The 26927-nt window shown below is 52.4% G+C and overlaps 9 protein-coding genes across 9 annotated transcripts; 5 read left to right on the plus strand and 4 right to left on the minus strand.

Annotated features, from left to right (window-relative positions):
- Positions 1-361: 361 nt before the first annotated feature.
- On the minus strand, positions 362-1147 carry Z517_01347 (uncharacterized protein; the record flags this gene model as incomplete). Its single annotated transcript, XM_013434307.1, has 3 exons — positions 362-573; positions 652-859; positions 950-1147. 3 exons carry the CDS (start codon positions 1145-1147, stop codon positions 362-364), a joined length of 618 nt encoding a protein of 205 aa, XP_013289761.1.
- Positions 1148-5452: 4305 nt separating this feature from the next.
- On the plus strand, positions 5453-6650 carry Z517_01348 (uncharacterized protein; the record flags this gene model as incomplete). The annotated part of the gene is made up of 2 exons (XM_013434308.1): positions 5453-5859; positions 6041-6650. 2 exons carry the CDS (start codon positions 5453-5455, stop codon positions 6648-6650), a joined length of 1017 nt encoding a protein of 338 aa, XP_013289762.1.
- A 1420-nt stretch (positions 6651-8070) lies between these two features.
- Positions 8071-10086, minus strand: Z517_01349 (uncharacterized protein; the record flags this gene model as incomplete). The annotated part of the gene is made up of 1 exon (XM_013434309.1): positions 8071-10086. One exon carries the CDS (start codon positions 10084-10086, stop codon positions 8071-8073), a length of 2016 nt encoding a protein of 671 aa, XP_013289763.1.
- Positions 10087-11505: 1419 nt separating this feature from the next.
- Z517_01350 (uncharacterized protein) lies at positions 11506-14418 on the plus strand (the record flags this gene model as incomplete). Its single annotated transcript, XM_013434310.1, has 3 exons — positions 11506-12595; positions 12648-12721; positions 12772-14418. 3 exons carry the CDS (start codon positions 11506-11508, stop codon positions 14416-14418), a joined length of 2811 nt encoding a protein of 936 aa, XP_013289764.1.
- A 685-nt stretch (positions 14419-15103) lies between these two features.
- Z517_01351 (uncharacterized protein) lies at positions 15104-15685 on the plus strand (the record flags this gene model as incomplete). Its single annotated transcript, XM_013434311.1, has 2 exons — positions 15104-15115; positions 15173-15685. The coding sequence occupies 2 exons, from the start codon at positions 15104-15106 to the stop codon at positions 15683-15685; spliced, it is 525 nt and encodes a 174-aa protein (XP_013289765.1).
- Positions 15686-17878: 2193 nt separating this feature from the next.
- Z517_01352 (uncharacterized protein) lies at positions 17879-19265 on the plus strand (the record flags this gene model as incomplete). Its single annotated transcript, XM_013434312.1, has 3 exons — positions 17879-17956; positions 18060-18944; positions 19023-19265. 3 exons carry the CDS (start codon positions 17879-17881, stop codon positions 19263-19265), a joined length of 1206 nt encoding a protein of 401 aa, XP_013289766.1.
- Positions 19266-20875: 1610 nt separating this feature from the next.
- Positions 20876-21460, plus strand: Z517_01353 (uncharacterized protein; the record flags this gene model as incomplete). The annotated part of the gene is made up of 1 exon (XM_013434313.1): positions 20876-21460. One exon carries the CDS (start codon positions 20876-20878, stop codon positions 21458-21460), a length of 585 nt encoding a protein of 194 aa, XP_013289767.1.
- Positions 21461-22392: 932 nt separating this feature from the next.
- Positions 22393-23190, minus strand: Z517_01354 (uncharacterized protein; the record flags this gene model as incomplete). Its single annotated transcript, XM_013434314.1, has 1 exon — positions 22393-23190. The coding sequence occupies one exon, from the start codon at positions 23188-23190 to the stop codon at positions 22393-22395; it is 798 nt and encodes a 265-aa protein (XP_013289768.1).
- A 1570-nt stretch (positions 23191-24760) lies between these two features.
- On the minus strand, positions 24761-25956 carry Z517_01355 (uncharacterized protein; the record flags this gene model as incomplete). Its single annotated transcript, XM_013434315.1, has 4 exons — positions 24761-25299; positions 25364-25475; positions 25532-25798; positions 25852-25956. 4 exons carry the CDS (start codon positions 25954-25956, stop codon positions 24761-24763), a joined length of 1023 nt encoding a protein of 340 aa, XP_013289769.1.
- Positions 25957-26927: the final 971 nt, after the last annotated feature.

Here is a 26927-nt window from a genome sequence, read left to right on the forward strand (position 1 = left end):
GACCACTGGTAATGTCCTCCAGCGATGGAGTACTCTGCCAAGACTTCGAGTTGGTGTTGTTGTGACCTCAATCCAATGGTACCTTGGTCGTAACAGACCACCCACCTGGACAATACCAATACCCATTGATGCGGCCTCGACGATGATGAAAGACACTTAACATAACACTGGCCGAGAACCTTTTTCCCATCTCATAAAGACCTCGTGAACTATTATACAACGCGTTTGACCTGTGACGCAGAAAACCGTCAGCCTTGGTTCCAACTTTTTGTCTTCTTTGGTCCAGCCAGATGCAATTTCAAAATCGGACAGTCACCCCACTCCAGCACACATAACCAAGGCGCAAAGACACCATATGGGATCATGGAAGGGGTCGGCTATTCACCTCGAAGAACCGCTTCAACCACCAGACCTGGAACACTCCTTCTCCTATCAACACGCCCAGTTGGAATATCGACCACCATTTGACCCTTGAGTTTGTGCTTTCGGCCGTGTTTCGGTGCGTTCGCTCACGGACGACAATGTAGGCTTGCTCGTCCTTGACTTGGGCGAGGAGATCGGAGAGTTGGCGGACTAGATGCGACGCATATTCTGTTAGTCTCCTTGCGGCTTTTGTTTCTAGTGGTCCAGAATGGGGAACAAAATACGAACCTTCCGTTTCCAAGGGGTCCTGGGGCGCCTCGGACTCGGGGACGTAAACAATTCCGTGGACGTTGAAAGAGACTTCCTTGCTGTTGGCGGACCAATGCTCGTTGCTGAAGCAGTAGACGTATTTCCCATCCATGCGGGCATCGAACGAGTAGTCGCCCGAGGACACCGAGTTGAGCTGGGTTTCATAAGACCCCGAAGGATCGGTGATCTGGCATCACAAACCGCCCCAATGGTCAGTCAAGGAAAAAGGTCTTCGATACCAAAGAGATGGGCCAGGTGGGTTTTTTTTTTGGCATACGTAGAAATCAATGTCCAGGTTCCCAGCACCTCCGAATTCACGGTCGCCCACTTGAAAGGTCACCGTCATCTTGTCGTCCTTGTGTAGTTCTTCGTGGAAACATTCTCTTGTGTGTGCTTTCAGAGCGATGTTGTGTGCCACGCCTGCCCCTATCCAACCCGCGAACGCGGCGCAGGCCGCTGCTCTGCCAAATCGCATGCTTCCGGAGTTTATCAAACTGGATAAACACTCTGGGGTTGGATTGAGAGACGGGAATTCAAGCGGCGTCTGGAGGAGGTCTTGACGGCAGGATCGAGCAGAGGATGATTGAGATAGACCGCAGCCAAATAAAAGTGTCCTCAAGCGACTTGGGCTTTCAACTCCGCAGTTTTTGTCCCTGACTTCCAGGGGGTTTAGCGCTGGCCAATGGGGGCTGTGCTTGGCATAACGTCGAGAGAGTGCCAACTGCGACGCCACGGGGGAGCCTCACTAACGTTCGAACCCACTAAGGTTGCTTGGCTTCGACTACGAATATTGCACACACAGGACGGCCTGATTGCCGATGACGATCGACGCCGAGCAACATTGTCGGGCACAATCACTGAAACAAACTCTTGTAACAGGTAACAGAAATCTAGGGTAGGAGGGTGAGGGGTGAGTGTAGCTTGCTATTCTAGCTTTCACTAATCACGAGCCCCTTCCATCTCTGTACGTGGTACTCAGTACGAGGTGCCGTCCACATCCTCCCACTTGTAGGAACTATACCTGGGTCAGATAATCCTTATTAATTACCCGACACATACCGAGCACGAGGATCCCGTGACCTCGTACTCAGGACACACATCTCTGACGCCTAGCCTACCGACATCTACAGTGTTTGCCAGATAGCCTGAGTGTGACTCGCTTGCACTACCACCACACTACACCACACCACGCAGCCTACTAAATTCCTTGATTAGGCAATTTTCTTTTCGGTTGGGTCTTTGTTCTTACATATCCACCACTACCTTGGTACATGGCATGTCAAGTCATTAGCGGAGCCGCCGGGTTTCACGTCCCACCTCCTCAATCTATCTACACTGTTCAGATCGGACGATGGACGAGCACAAGGGAGAAACAAAGAAGGAAGAAAGCGTGAGTAGGGGGCAAAAAGGAAAAAAGAGAAAGTACACATGACCATGACCATGACCATCACTCTGCACCATGAGCTGTAGGGTCGATGATCGCATGGGGGAAATTGGAGAGCCAGCTAACACAGATTGATTTGAGTGTGTATACCTGGCCAACTAACCTACCATACTCGGACCAAGTAAAGAAGTGTTGTACAACCAATAACAATTGGCAATTCTACAATGATCTTCGTGCTCGTGCTCGCGCTCGCGCTCGCGCTTGTCACTGACATACATCCATCCCTGTCCTTCCCTGTCCTTGCGTCTATCGGCTCAAAAGTAAGGACGCAAGCCCGCAAAGACACAGGGATCCAAGGCCACAATGGAACACAAGACCACCACACATGCGCTCAAACCACCGTGCCACCGTACCCCCGCTCTGACAATGACACGACCAGCATGACATACCTACAGTACATATTGGGGGTGGGTGGGTGACTGTGGACCATTTCTCCGAGGGAATGAATGGCACGGAGGTAAGAATAATGGGGAAAAAGAGAAAAGGGGAAGGCAAGGGAAGGGAAGATCCTCCCTCCCTCGCTCGACGACGATCTCTCGTAATTATTTTCCTTGATTTTCTAGTGCCAGGGTCAGGGCCTCCAGAACCACCATGGGCCAGGGGCAGCCCTCAGTGCCTCGTCATATGTACTTGTCTCGTTACTTTTACTTCTGGGGGACGCACGGGGCGCCAAAGTCTGGACCGCTCTCGCTAGATATCGGTTAGGAAATGGGAAGGACCCTCTTTTATTTTCTTTTTCTTCTCGGTGTACTGAGTACGTACGAGTAATGTCTTTGGGGAAGATGGTGGACTGGACACTCAGCCCGGATATGGTGGTATAGTAGTAAGGTAGACAGTGGTACATCCAGAGATACCTCGTAGGGAGTGTACGTACTCGGTACATTATGAGTACTCTGAATCTGCGGCCAAGACGATCTCCCGCCTGGAAAATGGCCACTTATGGCCCAAACATTGGCATTTCACCGAGTAACTCCCATGGCGAAATTGACGAGTTAAGTGAATAACTTGTACCGAGTAGGAAGCGACTGAACTTGAATTCCTGGCCAAGGGACGGGGATACGGGGGAGTAGAGAACAGAAGAGAAGGAGACTGCTGGTCTTGGTCTCGAATGAATCTGCACAGCCTCACAGCACGCTAGTTAGGTACCCTGAGTGCCTGAGTACATGGTACATGCAGCGACATGCAACCTGCGCCCACTAATTTGTACGTACCTACAGTACCTTGTGCCCCGCAGACGAGACGAAGCAAACAGCAAGCAGCAAGCAGCAAACAACAACGGCAAACCAGGGGCCGTGCACTTCTCCGATTCGTTCTGCGCTTCGGCAAAAGATGCAGGACGTGCACGACGATGTTGTTTGTTGCTGCAAGCCTGCGAGGGGCTTTCGAGTTAGAAGCTGTGGATTGTTTGGTCGGTTCGGTTGTTTCCAGGTATGCAGGTCGCAGGTCGCAGGCAGGTTGCAGATGACAGGGAAGTTTTACCGCGAATGTCCTACCATGAAGACAACTCGGGACATCAGGACGAAAGAGCGATCAGTGATCTACATACATACCCTCGGTACCTCCTGTACCTAGTGCTCATTACCTAGCACCTACTTAGTCTCTCGTCGCAGGTGGTGAGGCCCTGTGTGGCAGGTGGGTAGATAGATGGTCGCTAATCCAAGGGCTACCAGGCTAGGCCAGGCCAACCCCCGACGAGTACCGAGTACCTCTTACCTAGTATCGACCCCAAAGCCATTCGATCATTCCCATTGGAATTTATTGGGGAGACAAGGGAGACAAGTTCAGTTGCACAGCATGACACCATAGGTAGCGTGACTGAGTCTTCTCGGACTTGCAGAGCCTGGTCAGTGTTGATCAGTGTAGGCGTCAGTCTGCATCTTGTCAGTGGCACCTCGACCATCCCTGTTACTCCTTGTCACTCCCCCTCTAGGTACTCCCTTGGTATTCCTTGTACATACTCTTCGTTAGACTCGCTAGACTCGTTTACCTCCAACACGACTCCACTTTTTGCAACCAATTCTCTCCGCCACACGGAAAAAAAAAAAGAGTTTGGCTCAAGCTCCCCTTGATCCTTGATGGATGGATGAATGGAAAAGCAAAAACGGTGGATGCGGCGGCGGCAGTGGCGGCGACGGCGGGGGCCGAGCCATGGATGATGATAATGCAAGGTCGCTTTGCATCTTTCACACTCTTTCTTACTCACACACACACATGCTAATTCACATTTCACAGTTTCACAGTCTCACCTCTCCTCTCTCTCATTGTCCTCGTTTTCCCACGTATCAGTCGCACCTGGAACCGTGACTGTGAATGGCCTTGTCAGCATCACCACAACCAATGGAAACCGTCAGATCCGGAGATGAGCGACAAAATGGATGTTTGCTTTGAGGGTGAAGGTGGTACTTGTGGGAACAAATGGATGGGCACCTGGGATAACGGATATTCTTCCACGTCCTCCTCCTCCCTCCTCCTATCTACCTATCTACTCCTACTAGTTCACCGCTGGAGCAAGCAGAAACAAAGACGAGGAAGAGACCGGGGACGGATGAGCCCAGCAGGCTGGAACCTTTTGGAAATAAACCGAGAGTTGGTGCGAGTCCCCCCCACATGACAAACCGTGCCTTCCATACCATAATATGCATCGTCGCACTCACACTCGCCCTTGTACCTGTCCTACCAGGTCCTCGTCACGCTGCTCGTGTAACTACGGGTTCCTCATCCTCGTACTACTTTAGGACAAGGAACTAAATCTCTAACAAACAACACCACGAGGTCCGGGTCCGCTAATAGCAATCAACACCACAAATGTGGGTTCCTGGTCTAGCACATCTAGCTATAGTGTAGTCCAAATGACATTGATCCCGCCAGAGTGGTTGGCCGGTTGGCTCGGGGCCTTGGTACTGCACGGTCTGGCAGCTATCGAGGATCTAGTCTACTCGCAGAGGTCTGGGTCTGGGTCTGGGGGTTGAGGGTAAATGGAGCGAAGGGAAGCTCTGTTAAAATGTAACTAGGTACTTACCTGAGTTTTGGGCGAGCTTGTCTTTCTTGCCCTTTTCTCGCCCTCTCTCTCTTCTCCCTGAGTTTCACTTGCGGAACATACTTTGGCCCGAAGTTACAATGACGAATAAATAAAGTTGATACAAACATCATGGGTGGTTGTTATATCGGTTGAAAAGGAAACCAGAACCGCAACGAAATCTCTTCCCACCACTTTTCACCAACACCACCAACACCTCCTCTTCCACACCACTTTCCTCTCTCAATGGGCTCCTAATCAGTTTCATGCCTACTCCTCTCATCCACCGAATACCTCCTAACACACTGCACCCCGTCGAAATGGTCGCCGAACTACACCAACCACCTTACCCTCTTCATCCCAGCGTCAAGGACAGACTGCACCCCGAATACGTCGCCTTCTACAACAAATACATCCTAAATGCACAACAGGTCCACCACCTCCCCATCTCGGTGGCTCGAGGATCTCGGACCGTACCTCCCAGCCACAGCAAGCCCCTCCCCGTGGGCAGAGTGCAGGACGTTTCCATATCGCGACAGGAGACCCCTGGGCCCGACGTCCTCATCAGGTGCTTCACCCCACCAGGGAAAGCCCCTCGATCGGGCTGGCCACTGGTGCTATATTACCATGGCGGAGGGTGGGTATTCGGGGATATCGACACCGAAAACACCGTGTGCACCAACATTTGTGTCCGAGCTCGGGCGGTGGTCATCACCACTGACTATAGGTTAGAACCCACCCATCATTTCCCGTGAATTGGGCTCCTTTGTCCTTCGCAAGGGTTGAAGGGGGGAAAAGCGACAGAAATTAACCCCAAAAGAAATACGCCCATTTCATTTGGTGAGCATTTCCAATGCTAGGGATCTCTGTCTGACTTCGCCTCTTTGATTCCTTTTGGAGGGAAACAGGCTCGCCCCCGAGGAACCCTGGCCGGCAGCTATTCATGACTCATGGGAGGTCTTTCTTTGGTCGACATCGCAAGGTGAGAGTCGGCTCGACTTGGACCTGAACAAGGTCGCCATCACGGGCGCGTCGGCTGGCGCCAACATTGCGGCCGTCATTGCCCAGAAGGCTGCGCTGCGGGCACCACCGGGAGTCTCGATCCGGTCGCAGGTGCTGGTGGTGCCTGTGACGGACAACACGGCGACGCCTTACTCAAGCCCGAGCTGGAAGGAGTATGAGTTCACGGCGCATCTCCCCGCCAAGAAGATGCTCTGGTACCGACACCACTACCTCCCCAACCAGGCTGACTGGTCGCACCTCGAGGCCTCACCGCTGCTAGCCCCGGACGACGTCTTTGCGCTCCTGCCCCGCTCATACATTATCGTCGGGGAACTCGACGTGCTCAGGCACGACGGGGAGGAGTACGCCCGACGACTCCGCGCCAACGGCGTCGACGCCCAAGTCACTGTGATGGAGGGCATGCCGCACCCCTTCTTGGCCATGGATGCCGTTCTGGAGGCCGGCAGAACGGCCATCACGAATATATGCGAGGAGCTGCGAAAGGTATTTGCTTGAGAAGAGAAAAATCGCACGCGGATTATACCCAATAACTCGCTACTTGTGATTCTGACGAGGCGCGATATACGCGGAATGAGGGAGAGGGGAAGAGGGGTTGGGTTGGGCGTTAACGTGGGACAGGCAGTCAGGGCAGGTATTTCCCACTTTTTCCCTCCTTTGCAAATTTCCATTCGTTTTATCCTGGCAGGTTCGGATTTTGGGAGGCACTCAAGCTTGTTTAATAACATGGACCGACTTGGTTCCTGCCATGGTAGAAGTCAACCTAGCACCTAGGTTGTCCATCGATGAGGATGAAGTGAGGATTACGAGGAGAAGAGGGGAGAGGGACACGCCTGCGAGCTGCTCGGTCCATTGCCACCGAGATGTGAGGCATGAGGCGGATCCAGTGCCTTTTACGGTTAGGGTCATTATTGGGATCTTGGGTGGTAGGTGGGTGGCTGGGTGGGTACCTATTTGTATCTCCAAGCAAGGAGGAAGTTTCTTTGGGGTAGTTGTACCCCCAAGACCCGGGGTAAGTTGCCTACTCGTACAACAATGGAGATGGGACGGGGGACGGGGACTTGAAAAGGTGGTACGGGCGGCTGACTGCACTCACATTCACTTGTACGTTGTAACTCTCTCACGACAGAATACCCAGGACGGCCTTTTTTTGGAAGGGGGAAGTGGCTGATCTGAACACCCAATATACACACGTTTATATACATCCATGGTCATATACTCGTATACTACACGGACTATTCCATCCACAGACTTGTATACCCTTTGCGAGGACAAGATCTGACAATCGAAATACAAGATACCTCGTACAGGTACAGGTATCGGCCCTGATGAGCCCTTTATCAACGGCGGGGAAAAAGGCATCTAGGCTTGCAGTCTCAAGAGTGCAAGTCAAACTATACAAGTACAGAAATACCCATAATCAATTTAATTACCCAATTTACCGAGGCTGAGTCTGAGTCTGAGTCTGGAATTGTAATTTACCGTCCGTTAATCATAGTATACAAAAAATGGTACATCAACATTTCGCTTGCTCTTCTCACAAAGCACATGAACTCTCTGTCTCCGCCCGGAGCAAAAAAAAAAATTCCCACCTTGCCGCCAATATTGCACAAGCAAAAAAGTCACCCAAAGAAAAGAGAGAGATTCATTTCGTAGCAGTCGTCAAGTTGATCAAGTCCCGCCAATTCGTTCCCACACGACGCTCGATCCAAACGCCGTCGTCCTCCTCGCGGATGATTTGATGGACATATATTCCACGTCGCAGTCCGTCCCGAAAAGCGTCCCACGAGGTGCCGAAAACCACAGCGAAAAAGGACCCTGAGTGTCGTGCCATAGCAGAAAGGAACCCCATACTCAAAACAGAGCTGGTATCCTTTCCATCCAATTAAAACTTCTTTTTTCTTTCATGTCTTTCTCATCATAGTCGCCATCCATTCATACCTTGCTGGTTGTCCTCAGAGCCGGCGAGTTCTTCGAGCCAGGCACAGTCGACCACTCTCGTTATGTCCCAGCGCAGGCCTTCTTCCATCTCAAGGCACCCACTCACAAGCTCGTGAGCATCGGTTCCGCCTTTATCCGAAAGAAGGGCACGGTTCCAATCCCCACCTAGAATTGCCATGACCACACGGGGTTGGAATGAATTGTGAAAGGGCCGCGAGCCTACAATCATGCTGTAGACACAGACACCATAGGCCCAGATGTCAACCGCCGGCGACACAATGGCCCGCTCCACTGAGATATCAGCTTTGATACGTTCCGCAATGCGCAGGATCTCCGGTGCGGCATATTCCAGACTACCACCGGCGAAGGCAGAGGTTGAAGTGTCGGCTGGACCGATGTGTTTCCGAGGAGGTCGATCAGCATCGTTAAATTCGGGGCTCGGTGGTCCGGACATGCCGTCTGTCGAGAGCCATTCCGCCATACCAAAGTCACAGAGGCGAAGAAGACCTGGCCCTCCATCGCTGCTGGGCTCTATCAGACAATTTTCTAGCTTCACATCCCGATGAACGACTCGAGCGTCGAGATGGAGATACCGCAGTGCCGAGGCCAGCTGATAGGAATAGCTTTTGCAAAGCTCCTGTGGAACCCCTTTGCGGTTGGCCCGGACAAGATCGAAGAGCGTGCCGCCGGTGTTGAGGGGGATGAAGCAAAAAGTGGCATCGTCCAGCTTGTAGACTGCCTCAAGAGGAAGGACATTGGGATGGTTGAGGAACCGCCATAGCTCAACCTCATGTTCAAACTCAGCTTGGGCTTGCTCGTTCTCCGTCTCATTCTTCCCCTCGATTTGGCGACGGACGATCTTGACAGCCAGTAGACGGTGCTTACTGTCTTGGAGCTGCGTCACCTGTCTAATCGTGCTGAAACCGCCAAACCCGATCTGCTTACCCAACACGTAGTCATCGCCAATGGTCTGGCCCTCAGAATCACAGGCGAGCGGTCCCACGTCAGCTCCCTCACCATTCGTCCCGCTGCTCATGGAAAATGCTCGCAAATACGAAGAGGCCGCTGATCTTGGTGACCGTGTGGCAGAGCCCGATGTGTCTCGCCGAGATGCCCGGCTCGCGATATCTCGCATACTTTTATTGCGCAGACTCCCTGCCCGCGCAAAGAAGTCTTGCGGAGAGGCGCTGGTGTCGCCCTCTCGCCACCTCTGTGACGCAGTGCGTCGAAATGGTTTGGGATCGTCGTAGGAGAACGCCTGTCCTGTAAACGGTGAAGCTGCCGTAGGGGACAGCAAATAGTTCTCGTCATCCGGAGCCACGACGGCTTGCTCATCGGGAGACAGCGCAGAATCAGAGAGCATCGACATGGTGTGCCGAAAATCGGGCTGGGATTCTCTTGCTAGCGCGTCCACCGTGGTTTGTAGTAAGGGAAAACGGCCCTCTCCGATACGCGCTTGTTCCCTCGGTGGGCTTTGGGAGTATCTGGGAAGGTGCCGGCCTGTGATGGGATCATAGTGTGACCGCTCTGACTCACTGTGCGCCCTGGACGATTTCTGGGCGTCTGCCATAGCTTGAAACAAGGAACGTCCACGCTCGCGAGCCTTTGAGGGCTTCTCTAAAGGCTCTTGCATGCTCTGACGATGTCCCGAGTCAAGCTTGATCTCATTGTTGAAGCTGACCGACGGATTCCGCCGTCGCATAAACTGATCTATGTATGCGGAAGGGCTCGTAGAGTCTCCGCTGATGGCGGGAAATTCGCTGGTTGCCGGTATGTCCACAGGAGGGGTGGCCGTCGGGCGAATGGTGTCTTGACTTGTACCCGAGCCTTTGAACGGCGGGCGGGATGGTGCAGGAGACTTATCTGGGGACCCGTTTACCTCTCCGGAGATGTCGTTCGGGGGGGAGGACACATTGTGGTCGATGCTATCTTCATGACTCTGGGAACTCAGGCGCAGGCTTTGGAGAAGTTGGCCGGTGTCAGCCTGCGCCATTACGCGCAGGAGGAACCCGGAAGATGCGCCTCAGCTTGTCGGAAGCGCGCAGAAGAATTTTTGAGTGGCGAACTGCTTGGCTGGCAAGATCGGAGAGACCGGTAGGTCTCACAATTCGGACGAGCTGATCTCCATACGAGTACCTGGAGCAAAGGGTCGTGGTGGTGAACGCATGCATGCATAGACTTGAAGAAAAAGTGGTGGTGTTGTAGGACTTGCACGTGGGGCATAGAGCCTGGCGAGTCGCGCAAATCTTGGTCCGATGAGAGAAAAAATATTGGCAGGAATTGGCAGGGAATCACACCGAGGTCGGGGCAGTCAAAGTGAAAGGCATTAAGGCACGGTGGGCACTGGGCACTGGGCACCCTTCCTAGGGCTAAAGGCGCCTAGGATAGGCCTGGCCCGTGGCGGAGAGTACCGTTTCAGACGGGGACTCAAACCCATGATTCTCTTTGTGCCCCCAGCTTTTGTCCAAAAAGGACAAAAAAGCAACAAACCAGTCACATGCGATGACAGAATGAAAATGATAAAGAAAAAAGAAAACCTTCTCCGGACCTAATCAGCTCATCGATGGCTACGAAATGATGAAATGCCCTTTTGGACAATGACAAACCGTGTGGGCATCTCGATAATTGGTGCCCTGCCTCTTGCTGCAGGCGGCATCTGGGCACCCACGGCACCCAGCGGGCGGGTGCTGGGTTGTGTGATCCCCACAAAAACGTCCTTCAGACCAGTCCCTAGGCCTGGTGTCGGTATGCCGGGCGGCCCACAACCTGGAAAGCGGGGCAGCTTGGCGGCTTCCCTGCCCTTGAACCAAGTCCTGAAACAACATCCTCCTTTCCCTTTTCGCTCTTTTCAATTATGGCTTGCTCTTGACAGGGGAAATCAGGGCTTCGTTTTTACCCACTGCTCCTTCATTATTGTCTCTTGAATCTATCGCACCGTTGCCACACGACAAACCGTTATTTTCGGCAATCCAGCGCCTGCGCCTCGCGCCTGCCACCCTCATTCCAAAGGAGTCTCGCTCTCTTCTCTCCTCCTTGCTGATCAGCGCGTCGCTGAAGTCGTCTTCGAGCACAAAAGGTGGCCCTCGCTGCGCCCTCACTGTCATTACCGCGTCTGGTCTCGAGGATACGTTTCCGCACGACCTCTCTCATTCGCCCTGACTCTCGATCACTGCACACTTGAAGAACCTCTCATTTGCGCCTGTTTCCTTGGCCGGTTTCAAAAGTGTCTCTATGCGACCTGTATCGACTCGAGTCCCGTCGAATCTGGTGGGCGGACATTCTACGCGACACCCAGTCTGCCCACATAGATGGTTCGCGCAATGACCACTTTAAAGCCGCAGCTTGTCAGAGCTGGTAAGCTCACATCAATGGGAATGACATTGTTGTAACCAGGAAGTCTGCTCACCACGTCATGATGCTAGATACCCTTGATTTACAAGACCACACCTCGCCTTCTGCCAAAGACCACTCGAGACAACCCGCACACCCTTCGCCATATGGTTATGGTCCCGCTGCTCCACATCAAGCCCAGACTTTGAGACATGCCGAGCAAGAGTCATATCAGGATCAACATATAAGCCCGAGAGGCTCAGAAGACAGACCCAATGGAGGGTTTCAACAGTCGGACCAACATTTCTATGACGACCTAGACGACGACCGAGACGATGAACATCCAAACACCCACAATGGGACGAATGGCGCTGGATACAATGGGCAGGACCTGGACGAAGGGGATGGTACTGACTCCCATGATGAGGACATGGACGACGACTTGATGGACAAAATTTCGAGCTCCCCTTCAATCGAAGATGGTAAATACTCCCTTCCCTCATGGCCGCCCAGGGTCGATTCTGTGGATTGTGAAGCTTCCCCGGCTTCACTATCGACGCCGACTCGAGGCGATTCCTTGTCTTCATCACCCTTCTCTTCTACACCTGAGCATTTCCCTTTGCACTCTTCGCAATTACACCACGCGGCAAGTCATCATGGTGAGTACATGCAGAGTCCAGATTCGGGCGGGGGCTTTCTGAGTGAACGACCGGAGTATTGTACGATCTCATCGCCTATGCTAGGACTGGGGTTGGCAACCCAGCAAGCCTACCTTCCACTGTCTGAATCTCAAGAATTTCGGAGGTACTTGCTGCCGCTCGACGACCCTCTGTTAGCTTGCACGGTGGACGACTACGGCGACGACATCCTGTACGACGAGGATGACGAATGGGAAGACGAAGACTCTTGCCTTCCCGGGCTCGAGGAAAGTTCTGATGATGACACCGATGAATTTCAATTCTCCACCGACGAACGCTTTATCGACTCTGGTTGGGGAGGAGAATGCTTACGAGAAACAGAGGATATCGATTTCGAGTTTGTGTATGCCCTACACACTTTTGTCGCAACGGTTGAAGGTCAGGCCAACGCCACAAAGGGCGACACCATGGTGTTGCTCGATGATAGCAACAGTTATTGGTGGCTTGTTCGCGTCGTCAAAGACAGTAGCATTGGTTAGTCCAGTTCGGAACTACGCAAAGGCCCGTACACTCATCGTTGATCCAGGCTACCTACCCGCCGAGCATATCGAAACACCGACTGAACGGCTAGCTCGACTCAACAAGCACAGAAATGTGGATGTACGAGGTTTCTCCCCATCTGTTCTAAGACGTTGCTGATGTGGTAACAGTTGTCCGCGCAAATGCTAGGGGATAACCCCGAAAAATCAAAGAATCCATTGAAAAAGGCGATGCGTCGACGGAATGCTAAAACGGTCCAGTTTGCGCCTCCCACCTATTACGAGCCGTCAGACTATGAGTACTCGGACGAGGAGGAGGATGGCGAGGACGGTCCAGTCGACCAGATTGGACTGGATTCTGATGACGGTGACGCTGAAGATCAACAAGAGGCTTCGGCGGCTTCTGTCGAAACCCAGGAATCGCGAGAGTCCAGTGCAGTAAATGGTATTCAGCGCGTGACCAGCAATGACAGCTTGAGAAAGGAAACAGCATCGAGCCCCGTCAAGGGTCAACCATCACACTCTATTTCAGAGCCGCGACAAAGCGACGAACTCGTCCAGCGCTCGAGGAAAGGGGTTGTCAGAAACACCGACTCATTCTTTAAGGACGATACAGTCGAGACGAAGAAGATCTCTCTGACACCCCGACTGCTACGAGGTGATTCTGATTCCGGCGGATCAGCGGAACAGGAAGTTCGCCAACGTCCAAGCCTGGAGACTTTCGATAAGATTGTCGGCGTGGATGACAAGTCGAAGGAGAAAAAGAAGGAGAAAAAGGGTATGCTCAGTGGGCTCTTCAAGCGCAAGAAGGGCACGCCACAGGAAGAGAGCGAAAAGGCTTTGGAAGATCCTCGTCAGTCTCCTGGATCGAAGGACTCTGTAGAGTCCTTGACCATGAAGCCTGAAACTGGGCCTGAGCGCAGACCGAGCAAGTTGCAAAAGACGCCACCGGGACCATCACCAACACCAAAGGCATCACCTACTGAAGCACGCCCTCCACAACAATCAACCGGACAAACCCCTCCAGCCCCGACAGGGCCAGCACCTGACCCGCCAACCGTACGCAGAGTTGAGCCTGATGAGAAGTCGCCCGAGGCGTCGGACCAATCTCAACAAGTACAGGTCAATCGTTTCCCCTCACTTACCGAAAAGAGGACAGTATATTCACCCGTCACGACGGCTCTGAAGTCTACTCCGTTGATGAGTCCAGATAGCGGATCACCGGTCAAGCCGGTTTCTACAAAGCGGTCAATGGATCGCTTTGCGATCGATGAAAGTGATTCAGAAACAGACGACAAGACTCCAAAGGTGGACGAGCGAGTCCACCAGAGTTTTTCTCCCATTGCAGAGTCAGAGATACAACCGCCTCGATCAGACTCTGCTGCCCAAGTCTCGGCCACTTCGCCTATTGTCTCCGGAAAGTTTGGGGACAGCAAATTCCAAGCTCTGCCACCAGCGGTCTCGAGTTCGTCGCCACTACCACAAGAGCTTATCCATTCAGAGTCAGATGGGACTGTCAGCACTTCAAAGGCTTCCCCTTCGACTACAACACATACCCCGTCAACTTCCAGGTCGACACCGACGTGGTCAGATGCCTCGTTGAGATCATATATGGAAAACAGTCAGGACATCAAAGATCTTCTGATCATTGTGCACGACAAATCGAATGTCACTCCGGTGGGCCCAGACCATCCCTTGATGCACAATCTCTTCTTAGACGAGCGGACGAAGTTGGCTGAGATGCAGTCACAGCTTGACACTATGCTGATGTCCTGGATATCGAAGAAGAACGGGGTCATGGCATCTCCAACCATTTGATCAACAGCGAGCTTGGGCTCGGTTGACTTTGACCTTAACTATTGTACAGTTTTCATTCTCGGCATGTCGGAGCTGCTGCTCGGCATTGTACCATTAGGGCCTGGTGTTCTTCTTATTGAACTTTGTCATGACGATATATCTAGGAAACAATGAACGATGAGCGATCGGAGATACACATAGGGTATGCATGTGTACAGGTATTCCTTCTGCGTCAAGTCGGGGACGGCCTATTCTATTGGAAAGGCGGAAAAGGAGGGAACAACTGGGTTATGGAATGAGGTTTCATTTGTGGATACTGGCTTCGAGTTGCTAGTGATAGCCTCAAATTGGTCCAACCGATTTGGGAACAAGACATATCGCTTGCGCACGAAAGAAGTCCTCGGACTTGTAGATTTCCATGGTATGAGAGTCGTGCGTCTCTGATAGCTGTCGTTTGCGATCACGTGATCGTGTGGTTCCAATATACCCACTTCCTACCTCGCTACCTACAATTATAACACACAACAGGTGCTTAGGTTCAGCGACTCGTTCATGACTTTCGCTCAGTCTCTTATCTAGGGACTAGTTAAGGGTTGAAGCTTCGTTTTCAAGTTCCCAGAGCTTTCTTCAAGACACATAAAAGCTGCCCGCCGCTCGTTTCTTTACGGCCGAAGCCAAATTCGCTTCATGGATTCTTTGCTCCAGCATGTCTGTCACGGTACGTATCACAGCCGCCCTTGCTACGACATATCTGCATGCTCATCACAAGCTATAGCTCCATACAACCCATGGTGATCTGAAGGTCGAAATCTTCTGCGAAGCTGTGCCGAAAACAGCGGAGAACTTCCTTGCGTTATGCGCCTCTGGCGCCTACGATGGCACCCCTTTCCACCGACTGATACCTGAGTTCATCATTCAAGGTGGCGACACGTCCTTGTCTCGCCGGAATGCGACTGCAGAAAGACCCGTTGTCAAGGGCGGGGAGTCAATATGGGGAGGATATTTTGAAAATGAGATCAAAATCCCTGCGTTGAGACACAGCGGGCGAGGGATGGTGTCGATGGCAAATAAAGGGCCCGACACCAATGGAAGTCAGTTCTTTGTCACGCTCGCAGAGGCGGCTCACTTGGATGGCAAGAATACGGTTTTTGGACGAGTGATTGAAGGTGTAGAAGAAGGCGGTACACTGGACAAGATGGAGGCCGTCGAGGTGGACAAGAAATACCGCCCAAAGGAGAAGATCATCCTGGAGAAGGTGACGATTCATGCGAATCCTCTAGCAGGATGAATTGGAAGAGGAAGATGGCGCAGCTAGAACCCCACGACCGGGACGCAATACCCCTCAGCGATACGATCCACAGCTTGGACCGAAACAGACAGCCAAAGCGAGGCTCAGGAATATGTCAAAAGAGAAGAGCTAGAGGGAAAGGTCAATCGAGCGGCCACTCCAGATCTGGAAAGCAAACACCTGTGTTGAGACGAGCGATGCTAGTCAAGTACAAAAAGGTCAGCTAAGAAGTCGTTCAGCACCACGTATCGCCAACCAGAGCCCCTTGCTCTCCCATTTTTTTAGTCGACCTTGATATTGGTGGGAAGCTCAGTTATGCACCCCAGAAAAATATTGCAAAAGAACCATTATGGTGGAATATCGTATTCCAATGGACAGCGGATCGGATCGGGCGAGGAGACACATCATGAATGGTTGACCCTTCGGAAACCAAATATTGACACGACGGTGCCCACTCCAGGTTGACCAAATACTCGCATGCCTCTGGTCTCACCTGTAACGGCTGAGAAGGAATGTCACCATATGTTTGATGTCGGTCGGATATGCCCTGTTCTCCGATGTGGTCGTGGTTGACCGGCCTGCGGGCCAAGAGCATGGATGTGTTGTTTCTCAAGCGTCTCCGCTGGCAAAAAATGTCAGCCGCTCTGTGGACGGACTTGACGAGTGGATAAAGTCAGGCAACCCGAATTGGCATGTTGATGGACGGGATGCGGAGGAGGTTAGCGCAGCACGGCGGACGCGTCCTAGCCGATATATATTTGTGACTAGGTTGTTAGATGGAAAAGGGTCTCTCAATGGACCTATTTCCCAAGGGTGTTGGGAGGGGAAACAGATGCTGACCGTGGCTTGAAGTCGGAGGATTATTGCCGAAATGGCATAACTGGGATGCATCCAAACAGCCACAGTGGGTGACGAAGGACGACAAACGTGGCTTTGCAGCCAGGAAGCAAGCGGGGGGCGCAGTTGGCCATGGGGCATGGGCACTGGACAGCCGTGGGCGGTACGCAATAGGCGGCGCCGTTGACGAGGCGGCGGGTGGCTCGGGTGGCTCTGGTACCCTACAAGTAGGAGGAGCTTTGGTAGTTCTAGGTAAGCTAACTGGCCTGCATAAGGCTGAGGCGCCCCGCCACTTTAACGGGATTTCATCTGGTCGATAACCACCAACAGAGACAATACTTGTCGGGGAAACATTACGGACAACATATCATCTTGGTGACCACGGCTGCTCGAGCCGAAAGACTCCCTTATCGGACAACCGAGTGATTCACCGTCATAGTGCTGACTGGTGAGAAATTTTCCAAGTCGTCCATGTCATCAACCGGAGAGCTTCGCATCATCGAGGTGTACTCGGTACTTGTAGGGCAGCCGCAGGGACATGGATGGGCGTTGTGGTGAGCTCTAGTTAGGCACGGGAAATCCCAAAAGCACGGGAACTGGTCTGCTGGGTATGGGTGGGCATTATTATATATTAGAGGCCGACACTAGAGTGGTGGGCACTGGGGTCTGGATCTCTAAACAGCATACCTAGGGATCAATAGGCTACCTGGGTGCCCAGAACAAAGCCCCAGGAGTGTCAGGGCCGGCCTTGCCTGTAAAGTCCTGCATTTGCTTGTGTGGTGCGTTGCTGTGCGGCGCATGCTTCACGTAATAAGGAAGCCCCCGACGCTGTACCAACCGACTTGACCTGAACTGACTGACTGACTGACCGACCAACTGAATCCGTTCTCCTCGTATAATATTCCAATCGATCTGCGCTTGGGTCCAGCCGCGCTCATATTCCAGCTCATCACATCCCATCTTCACCTCATATCTCATCGCCGTATATTCTTTGGAAATCTCCATCATCGACCCTCCGTCATCATCTCTCGCTCCCACTCTCCCCCCGCTACCAAACCTCGACTCTGCGCACGCCTCTGACCCGCCCTTGTCATCACGCAGTTCGGCCCCCAACATCACACCGACGTCCACTACCCACCAGCCTATTGATCGTACGACAAAGAACCTACAACAACGAATCCCGCATTGTTCTGCATGTAACATCCTCTGGCGCCTCATGGGCCTCATACTGTCCCTCAGAACTAGGCCGCCGCAGTTCTCCAATCCTACCACTTTTCTCCGAGGCCGCACTCACAGGACCACCTCACTCCCGCCTCGTGGTAATGGTCTCAACATAGGTTCGAGCTCAAAGAGAAGATGAGCGCTTTTGTGCGAGTATCTGGCCGCCCAAACACAAACTTTCTGGTTGGATACCCGGGCATCTCTGCTACTTTGGTGAGTTGAGGAAACATTCAACCCCCCAACCCCTCCGAGCGACGGACGCCGAGTTGCGCTTGATAGCCCAAGAGGATGCGCTGCTGACAATGCTCAAATCCAGCCTCGCATCGAAGGAACTGTCGAAATACGACCCGGCGTCGGCATCTCAAGTCCTGTCAACGTCTCCATCGTCACCATCTGCCTGCAGAGAAGAGAAAGCATTCACCCCCATGCTGATTCGGTCACCAAGAAACACCTGGCCGCGCCCAGGAAGGAGTCGACGGAGACGGTGGGAAAAGAGATGCTCTTATTCCGATGTCCGGCCAACCGAGAGTACGAAGAGATCATGTACATGGACTTGCCCTTTGTGATATTCATACCTTTTGGACGGGGAGGACAAGAGACTGCCCGACGAGTACCGCCGGCGAGCCTACAACTACCACGGCGGACGGCCGAGACATACTACGAGATGGTGGTGACAGTGGGCTATGGAGGAACCGATCGCAAAACCTATGCTTTCCCCGTACCCATCGCACGGTACGACACTCTCTCGACCTTTGGCATGTACAATCGACCCGAAACTGCAGAAAGGGTCTCGGATCACTTGGTGACTCTAGGGATATCCTTGCCGCGGTGGTCGTATGGGCCTCTGGACCCAGTGAGCGTGTACATCAAGCTATCTCCGAATCCGGACTGGCTGAGCAAAGCGCGTAAAGTGACCATCAAAAAGATCGAGATCGGCATCGACGAAGAGGTCATCTACAATCACGAGGGCGACGAGCCCCAGAGAAAGTCAAAGAGTTTGGTCAAAAAGACCGAAACGGTTGGGGTGAAGATGCCCGAAGCGGGTTACTTCACCAACCTAGGTCTTGTCTTCCCTTCGAGCGACGTCCGTGATGCGGATGGAATTATGCCTCGAGGGAGATCGGCGTTTCCTACATATGCGGTGACGGGCTTTACGACGACGGCAGGTCTTTACAAGGTCGAATACTACCTGACCATCAAGGTATGTTAAAGGAGTTTCCGACTGCCACGTTGACACAAACAGCCTCAAAATTAAATAGCTAACTGATCTTTCTTTTAGGCTTCTATGGCCGGCGCCAAAGATATCGTACTGAAGCAGCCCATTGTCGTCTGTCCCTTGGACCACGCAGCATGTAAAGCGGAGATGGAAGCCATCGAACAGGCAGCACGCGACGCCTCTCATGTCAACGCCGAAAACCCAATGTTACCTTTGGCCACTATAATACGCGCTTCGGACCCTAATGCATTGAGTTGTCTGGGGGTGGCGCTCGTCGGCTCAGTGAAGAAGCCCTTGATTGACTGAGCACTTCTTTGTAAGATTTCGGGGAGGATTATGTCAAGTTTCGATCGACCTGCAACCGATACGACGGCGACGAATCGTGTGATTCCCGACGCATGGCCCTGCAGAGGGGCTACATGCTTCTCAAGACACGCTGATCCGCTTCATAATAAAGCAACGGATCTTATCGTGCGGCACATCCAAATCGGGCGGAGATATGGGACAAGCGATTGACGGCCGGGACATCACTCTCAGAGGCCGGGATATCACAATGAAGGACCCAGACCTGCACCACAAGCGGCAGGAATGTTTCTGTTTCCACGACGGCCAGCAGAGTCAGGATCACACACAGCGTGAAACGGAATGACGCAACCTAAGCGAGGCGAGCAAACAGCCGCCTACAGACACAAGTCATTGAGGGACGCTGAATTTTTGGAAAGGTAAAACACGACCCGGCGAACATTACGGCGGGCGGACCTTGTTGCACAAGCGGGAACGTTGGATTTGTTGCGGCCTTGATCTTTTTTTGAAACGCAAGGCGTTGGTTTGGGACGAGGCTTTATTAGCAGGAGGACGAAAGGCCACGGCAATATGATGGCTTGGAATAGGTACAGCCAGAGGCGCTAATGAAAGGTCTACTTGTATTCACCGACACTTTGCGACAGCCAACTAGGCTCAGATTTGATCTATGGACATTTGATAGGTGATAACCTGAGTCATGGGATGTCATTATTACAGGTTCCGCCTTGTTGTGCAGTAGAGAGATTAGGGAGACGAGATGTTGAAAGCGTCGACAACCAACCAACTTAGCCCAACCGAGGTAGGGTGTGTGTGTGTGTGTGTGTGTGTGTGTGTGTGTGTGTTATGGGCGAGATGAACCAGAGAACAAGAGGTAATGTGTAGACCACGAAAAGGAAAGGAAAGGGAAGGGAAAGGATGCTGGCTATACTATCACCACCCGCAGATTCCTCGGCTGACAAGACAAGATGACGGCTGAAGATCGACAGCTGACTATGGTTTTATATTATGGAATAATATGTCGGTATGTATCTAGTTGGCAGTGATGGAGTCGAATCCCTCTAGTAGTATTCATAGGCAGGTGGAATGAATGGAAAGTGGTCTGGCCTGGCTTGCTGGTTTGCTGGTTTGCTGGGTACCCCAGGTCCCTACTAATAGGGGTATAGAAGGGGGGGTATTCTTATTATTATTATCGACATGGGAAAATCCCAGCCTTGCACTAAAAAGCTAGAGATCCCTTGTACCAAGTACCAAGTACCGAGTACAATTCTCAGACATACGTACATACATACATACATACATACATACATACATACATACATACATACATACATACATACATACATACATACGACCTACCTACCTAGTATGTAGGTAGACAAGTCAACTCCTTACTCCGTTCTCGTGCATTTTTCACACTTTTGAAGGGAAAAAAAGGGGGTAAAAAGTCTTTCATAACCATGGTTACCACGACCAACAACCCCTAAAAACAAGAAATGAACTCTGAGGGGTAGCCGAGCAGCGAACACAGAGAGACAGACATTGACGGACCGACTGGCCGAGAGAGAGAGAGAGAGAGAGAGAGATCGATCAAGTCAAGTGAATCGCAAGGGGTAATGGCCATCATCATCATCAATAACCAGACCCAACCGTCGTCTCTGTCTTTGTCTGTGTCTCCAGGACCGCAACAGGAACAAGACAACCACAAAACCTCGACGCCCGTCGCCATTGACATCGACCCAGGTGGACCTGATCCTTCTCCTTCTACAACCACCACAACCACCATCACAATAGGGCAAGTCGAGGCTGAGTTCGAGGTCGAGGTTCAGGACGTGCTGGCCACGATCCGCGCCAACCTCGCCCTCGTTGAGCGTACCTGGGGCCGCGAGAGTCGGCAGCACCGCGACGCGAGGGCCCTCATGCTGGCCTATCTCGAGGAGAATGTGCTCCGCCACAGGCACCGACACCACCAGCGGGAGAGGCACCCGCACAGGCACGAGGCGGTTGGTGGGCAGGGAGAGGGGGAGGGAGAGGGAGTTGCGGATGTGGACATGACAATGGACACAGGCACGAGAACGGGATCGGATATGGCTATGGCCATGGATATGGATAGGGATATGGACACGAAGAGGAAAAGGGAACTGGAACTAGAGCTGGATAGAGGCATCGAAGAGGTGTTGGCCGAGTTGAGGTTGTCGTGATACCTACTCCGAGTAGAAACGTCGAGGTCGCTTCTTCGTCTACATTCCTACACTGGCAGACTGGGAATTGATCAAATGATAGGATCAATGCATGAGCGAAATGAATGAATGAATGAATGATATGGGATGGGATGGGATGGCCCTCCTCTCTTCGCTCGCTCATATCCTCGTACCCTTCACGTACACCAACGCCAACACCAACACCACCTTTGTCTCTCACTCTCGCAAGTCAGAACATCTACGAGACCGCAAATAAAACAATCCATGGCACAAGCAAAACATACAAACTCGTTTCTGATCCTGTGTATTTTTGACAAGATGGGTAATGGGTAATGGGTAATGGGTATCTTCTAGCCCCTGTTGGTGCTACATTTATGCTTCTTTTTCTTTTTGCTCACTGCGGCCTCTGCGCCAGTCTTTCTCCGTAGTAGTACATGACAATGCTCATCCTGTTTCCCCCCAGTCATGGGTTATTGTACAAAGCATCACATCTCGAATCTCGTTACCAGGTCCACAGGAGCACGACAAACTTGCCTCGCCCAGCAAACCAAATCGTCGCCTCCCGCCCCTCCCCCCAAAAATTGACGCTCGCTGCACCTCGTCGCTTGATGCGCATCTCAAGAAAAGAAAAAGCAGCTCTTGCTCAAAGCTCACGTTGTGCCCAGAACGGCCGTCATTTGTATTGTGTGTCGTCGTCGTTATCGTCCATGTTCGTTGTTGCTTACCGCGCCGAGTTTGCGTAGACATTAAGTGATGGTCCATAAACCAACTCGATGGCGCCTCCCCCGAATTATGGTCTGCTTTGCTGGCGGACACACAGACCTCCTAGTTGCAATGCATACAAGTAAACGGTAATCATTCCTGTGCGCGGATATTGGATCATTGAGATTGATCCGCTCCCGTCTGCCCACTCCTGCAGATATCGACCGACATCACCACGCTTCTAGGAGGAGCACAGTCAAAGCGGCAAATACCAATATTGCACCGTGCAGCTGCAGAGTGTGCGACGAAGCAGCCGAAGAGAATGTCCCATCAAAGGGACTTCCTCCACCACTGCCTCCCCCTGAAACTTGTGAGTTTGCTGCCCTGCTGGACGAAGCTGCTGAAGAAGTGCTCGAGCTCTCCGAGGAAGATGAGGTGGACGTGAGGGTCGAAGTCGTAGATTCAGATGATGTAGAGGACGACTGATTAGTGCTTTCGGAAGTGCTACTAGTAGTCTTGGTCGCAGACGCAGTCGCGCTCAAAGAAGTTGTGAGCGTAGACGCCACTGACGATGTCTCGGTGGTGCTCGTTTCCGATGATGCTGTGCTGCTCATCGATGTCTCTGCAAAAGTCGAAGTCTGTGTCGCTTCGGTCGTCTCCTGCGTTGTTGACGCGAGTGTGGCGCCAGTATCAACGTTCCCGCACAGAAAGTTCACTACATTGCCGACAAAAAGTTGTCCGATCAGAGAACTTCCATCTGCTTTTTCCCCTGAACATAACCGTTGTACTAATCGCTGTGACGTCTCCAGACTTGATTGACATTTGGCTGAGCAGCTGCCTGTTCCCCCAATGGCGCGAAAATCATTGAGATCGCAGTTGTTGACTGGGGTACTGTACGCAAGCGTACACGAGGACGAGAAGCCGATAATGGCCTGGATGGAGGGGTACGACACGCTGGCAGACGAGCTCCGTATTAAGGCATGGAAAATGATGGCCAACATCAGTTGACACCGTATTCGTAGTTCCATCGCGAATGCACTTGCTAGTAAATCGGGGTAGGAGGTTGAGGTGAGTGTCTCGAGGGAGGAAGGAGGGGTTCAAGTGTTGTTGTGATAGAGGGTTGGGATCTTGTTTCTGTGTGCGGCAGAATTTAGATGTCACGAGTCAGTGACTGGTTCACTCGAGAGAACCCTCCAAAGTGAAGTTTGAATGGTCGACCAGATCAAATCGATGCGCCAAAAGTCAGCATGACCGTCACCGCCTCTGGAATAGACGTCCCTGCATCGCCGTGGGTTTCGTAGAAGAGAGTCGACAGAGGTGAAGGTAGAGGGCCGCAAGGTAAGTCTCGATGTCCCCTAATACAACGAGGTCTTCCTCACTAACAAAATTTCGATCCGTCGCTGGCGCCAGTCAATCGTATCCTTACCACTGGCACAGAGGTCAGGCGATGTTCACACCCACTCTACCCCGTTCGCCAGAAGATCAACACCCCCTCCTACGTCACTTGGAACTTCCGACGGCCGGGATGTGACAAAGTAATCTGGGAGACGATGATCTTGTGAGGGATGCCAACAGATCTCCGCCGATCGCAATCAAAGGCGCTCAGCCTCGCATGAAGCCAAAAGCTTCGTGGATGGATACTCGAGCGGATCCAAGCCGGTGACAGCCGATGCTGCGTGTTGAGAGGGTACAGCTCGAGGAGCGGTTGGATGAAAAATGTTTGTCCCGTCTCGTCTCTATTGTATCAGATGGCCGTCTCTTTTGACTTGGCTGAGAGCCTTGTTCTTTTCCCACCGAGGATTGCCGAACGTCGAAACGAGGGTAGAGGAAGGGAGTCAAGACAGCAGTAGGATCCGCTCGCTTCTTCGACTCTTATCTGAAGGGGTTTCCTGAGGTCGGGTGAGAATCTTTAAAGGATATGGAAGGTTCAGCCTCTTGCAACAGGTGCACAGAACACGAGAAACAGGGGATTAGGCGTGTGCTTCACCATCGGGAGAGCGCCAGTAACCTCCGGGAGCGGAGGTGATTGTGAAGAAAGTTGGACCAGCGTGCCCTCCTGCATGGTGCATGGGCATAGCTGGGACGGCGGCATTGTTCGGGGCGGCTGGCATGAGGCCTTCTACGAATGGTGCGAGGACACCAAGCTCATTCTGCGACACAAGTGACCCTGACGCTATGCTGAGGACGACGGTGGATGAGGTGGATGATGAAAACTTGGAGCAGAAAGTGTATGATCGCCAGGTACAGACGCGAGTTGATTGGGTCAAAGAGCAGCCGTCAGGGGTGCCAGGGGTTGAGGCTCGTGGCTGCGGGATTCAACCCGCGACATGCGACGCATGCGACGTGGACGAGCGGCTCCTTTGCCAACCGCTTTACAGGGTTATTTGTTATTGTCTTTGATATGTATCCCCATGGTTGCCTTGGACGAGCACATACCCTAGGGTTCGTGTTCCGTGCAGAAAACGAGAAACACATCGCCCACAAAACCACAAAGAGCTTGCATATTGCTCGGTATTATCCATCCTGTCAACTGTCGCCCATCGCGTCCTATCATATTTCAGCGCTCCTTGACTTTTGCTACCAGCCAGTCACTCCACCCTATGGAATGAGCACTCCTCGGAACCGAACCTTGCCGCTGACCATCTTCTCCATGGCCTCGTTGGCCTTGTCCAGTGGGAATTTCTCAATCATAACGTGCACATTGTGTATTTGAGCAAACGAAATGGCTTCTTCACTGTCAAGAGCGTGTCCACTGGGCCATGCCTGAAGGCTGAGGCCCTTGCCCATCATGAAGGCAGTATTTACTTCGACGGGGGCTGTTGCTGCCAGGATAATGAGCTTGCCCACCGGCGCAAGCCCAGCGAGCAAAGAAGGAATAAGTTTCTCGTTGGGCGCGGTGAACAGAATACACGCTGCGCCTCCCAACTTCTGCAGCTGTTCACCAATGTCGCCCTGAGATGCATCGATGTATTCATGAGCTCCCAGCTGGGTGGCGAACTCCCTCTTTTCGGAACTGGAGGAGATGGCGACCGTCCTGTACCCCATCTTACTGACATACTGCAATGCAAGATGTCCGAGACCCCCGAGTCCCTGGACCGCAACGAGCGAACCAGCAAGGACTCTTTGTTGCCGCAAAGCTGTCGGAGTCGTCTCGTCAGTCTTGCTCGGTGAGTGCGATCGACAGGATAAGTGCAAACTTACAGTTGAACACGGTCACTCCGGCGCAAAGTACAGGGCAGAATTCAGCTGGGTCGACGTCGGTGGGTACTCGGACAACAGCCTCTGTCCTGAGAGTGACATATTCCGCATATCCCTGGGGAAAAATAGAGATTAGCGAAACGAGCATGCCATCGACGAGGACAGACTTACTCCATCCCTGGTGACTCCGTTGATTGCTGCCTTCTCACACATCTGGAAAAGCCCACGCTGACACGCAACACAGGTGCCGTCATGACCGCCGTGCCACGGTCCGCCGACGCGTTCTCCCACTTTCCAGCGATGCTCACTCTCCGGTACGGCAGCAACCTCGCCAATGATCTCATGGCCGGGGATGATGGGGAATCTGTTGCCCATGATTCCGTAGCGAACGACTTGGTCCGAGTGACAAACGCCACAGGCAAGGACCTTGACCAAGACCTGAGAATGTATAGCTTAGTATAGAGTTGACGAGGTGAAAGGAGTGGACGCACTTCGCCCGGCTTTGGCAGCTCCAGTTTGACCTGCTTGAACTTGAGAGGTTCACCTGCGGCCTCGAAGAAGCCGACCTTGTACTCCTTGGGAAGGTTTGAAGCCATTGTGGAAGGGAGGAGAAATGGTTGATGAAGGTGTTGGACAAGGATTGGTGATGAGATGCGAGTTTATATAGTTGCCCAACAAACAGTGTTTTGAGGCTTGAGATTGAGAATGAGATGGAGATTGAGAGTGTTCAGCACATGTCCTTTCCTTTCAACGACATTTATACCCCCCTCTCTCACCAGCTGAAGGACGGCCTCGAATGAAAGCGGGCGTGGGAAGTTTGTTTGTGAGTGTCAATGATGATGTAAAGGGTTGCGGCACAGTAAACTCCAGTAACTCCATATGCGCATCTCATCTACACATCTGCCCACGCCTGCAGCTGTCTACCAATGCTACTCACTCGCTCTGATGCATCCTTCGCGAAACTCTGGTCTCCTACAACTTGTGGTTGGTCGGAACGAGGGGCACGGATGTTAGGGACGCTCGGAGATGGATTGCACCCAGCCCAGTCACGCATCTCTGCCTTTCTCCTCCCCCACTGACCACTTACGACTCACCTGTCTCGCCACCATCCACTCACAGGCCCTCACAGACAGGAAGCGAACCCTTGTCTATCTCCGCGCCTCGGAAAACCGATTTTAAAAACCTACCACTTTCAGACAAGTCTGAAACACCCTTTCGAGACTGGGGCGAGTGGAGGCGAATTTTAGACGCAGCCAGGCTGCTTGCTGCGGCGCTCGGCCGTTTTGAGGAGAGATATCCATACTTGAGAGGCCGTATTCGGTAGTCGTATTTTGTCGAGTTGGTGTGGGATACGCTGATCAATCCATTCTCGCAATTGATACCAGAATAACCCTGTTCTTCCTGTTCATTCCCAGCGTGCGGGTTATTGGACACAATCTACAAGAGATGGCTCCGAGTGCTCTGGTCCTCAGGTTGTACATCAGCTCGAGTGCCCGAGGTTGTCCAGGGCATTAAAAATAATCATTGAAAAAGGGTAAAACCCTGGCTTTCAAAAGTTCTAGACTAC

This window comes from Fonsecaea pedrosoi, assembly GCF_000835455.1.
Source record: "Fonsecaea pedrosoi CBS 271.37 unplaced genomic scaffold supercont1.1, whole genome shotgun sequence".
Lineage (NCBI taxonomy): Eukaryota > Fungi > Ascomycota > Eurotiomycetes > Chaetothyriales > Herpotrichiellaceae > Fonsecaea > Fonsecaea pedrosoi.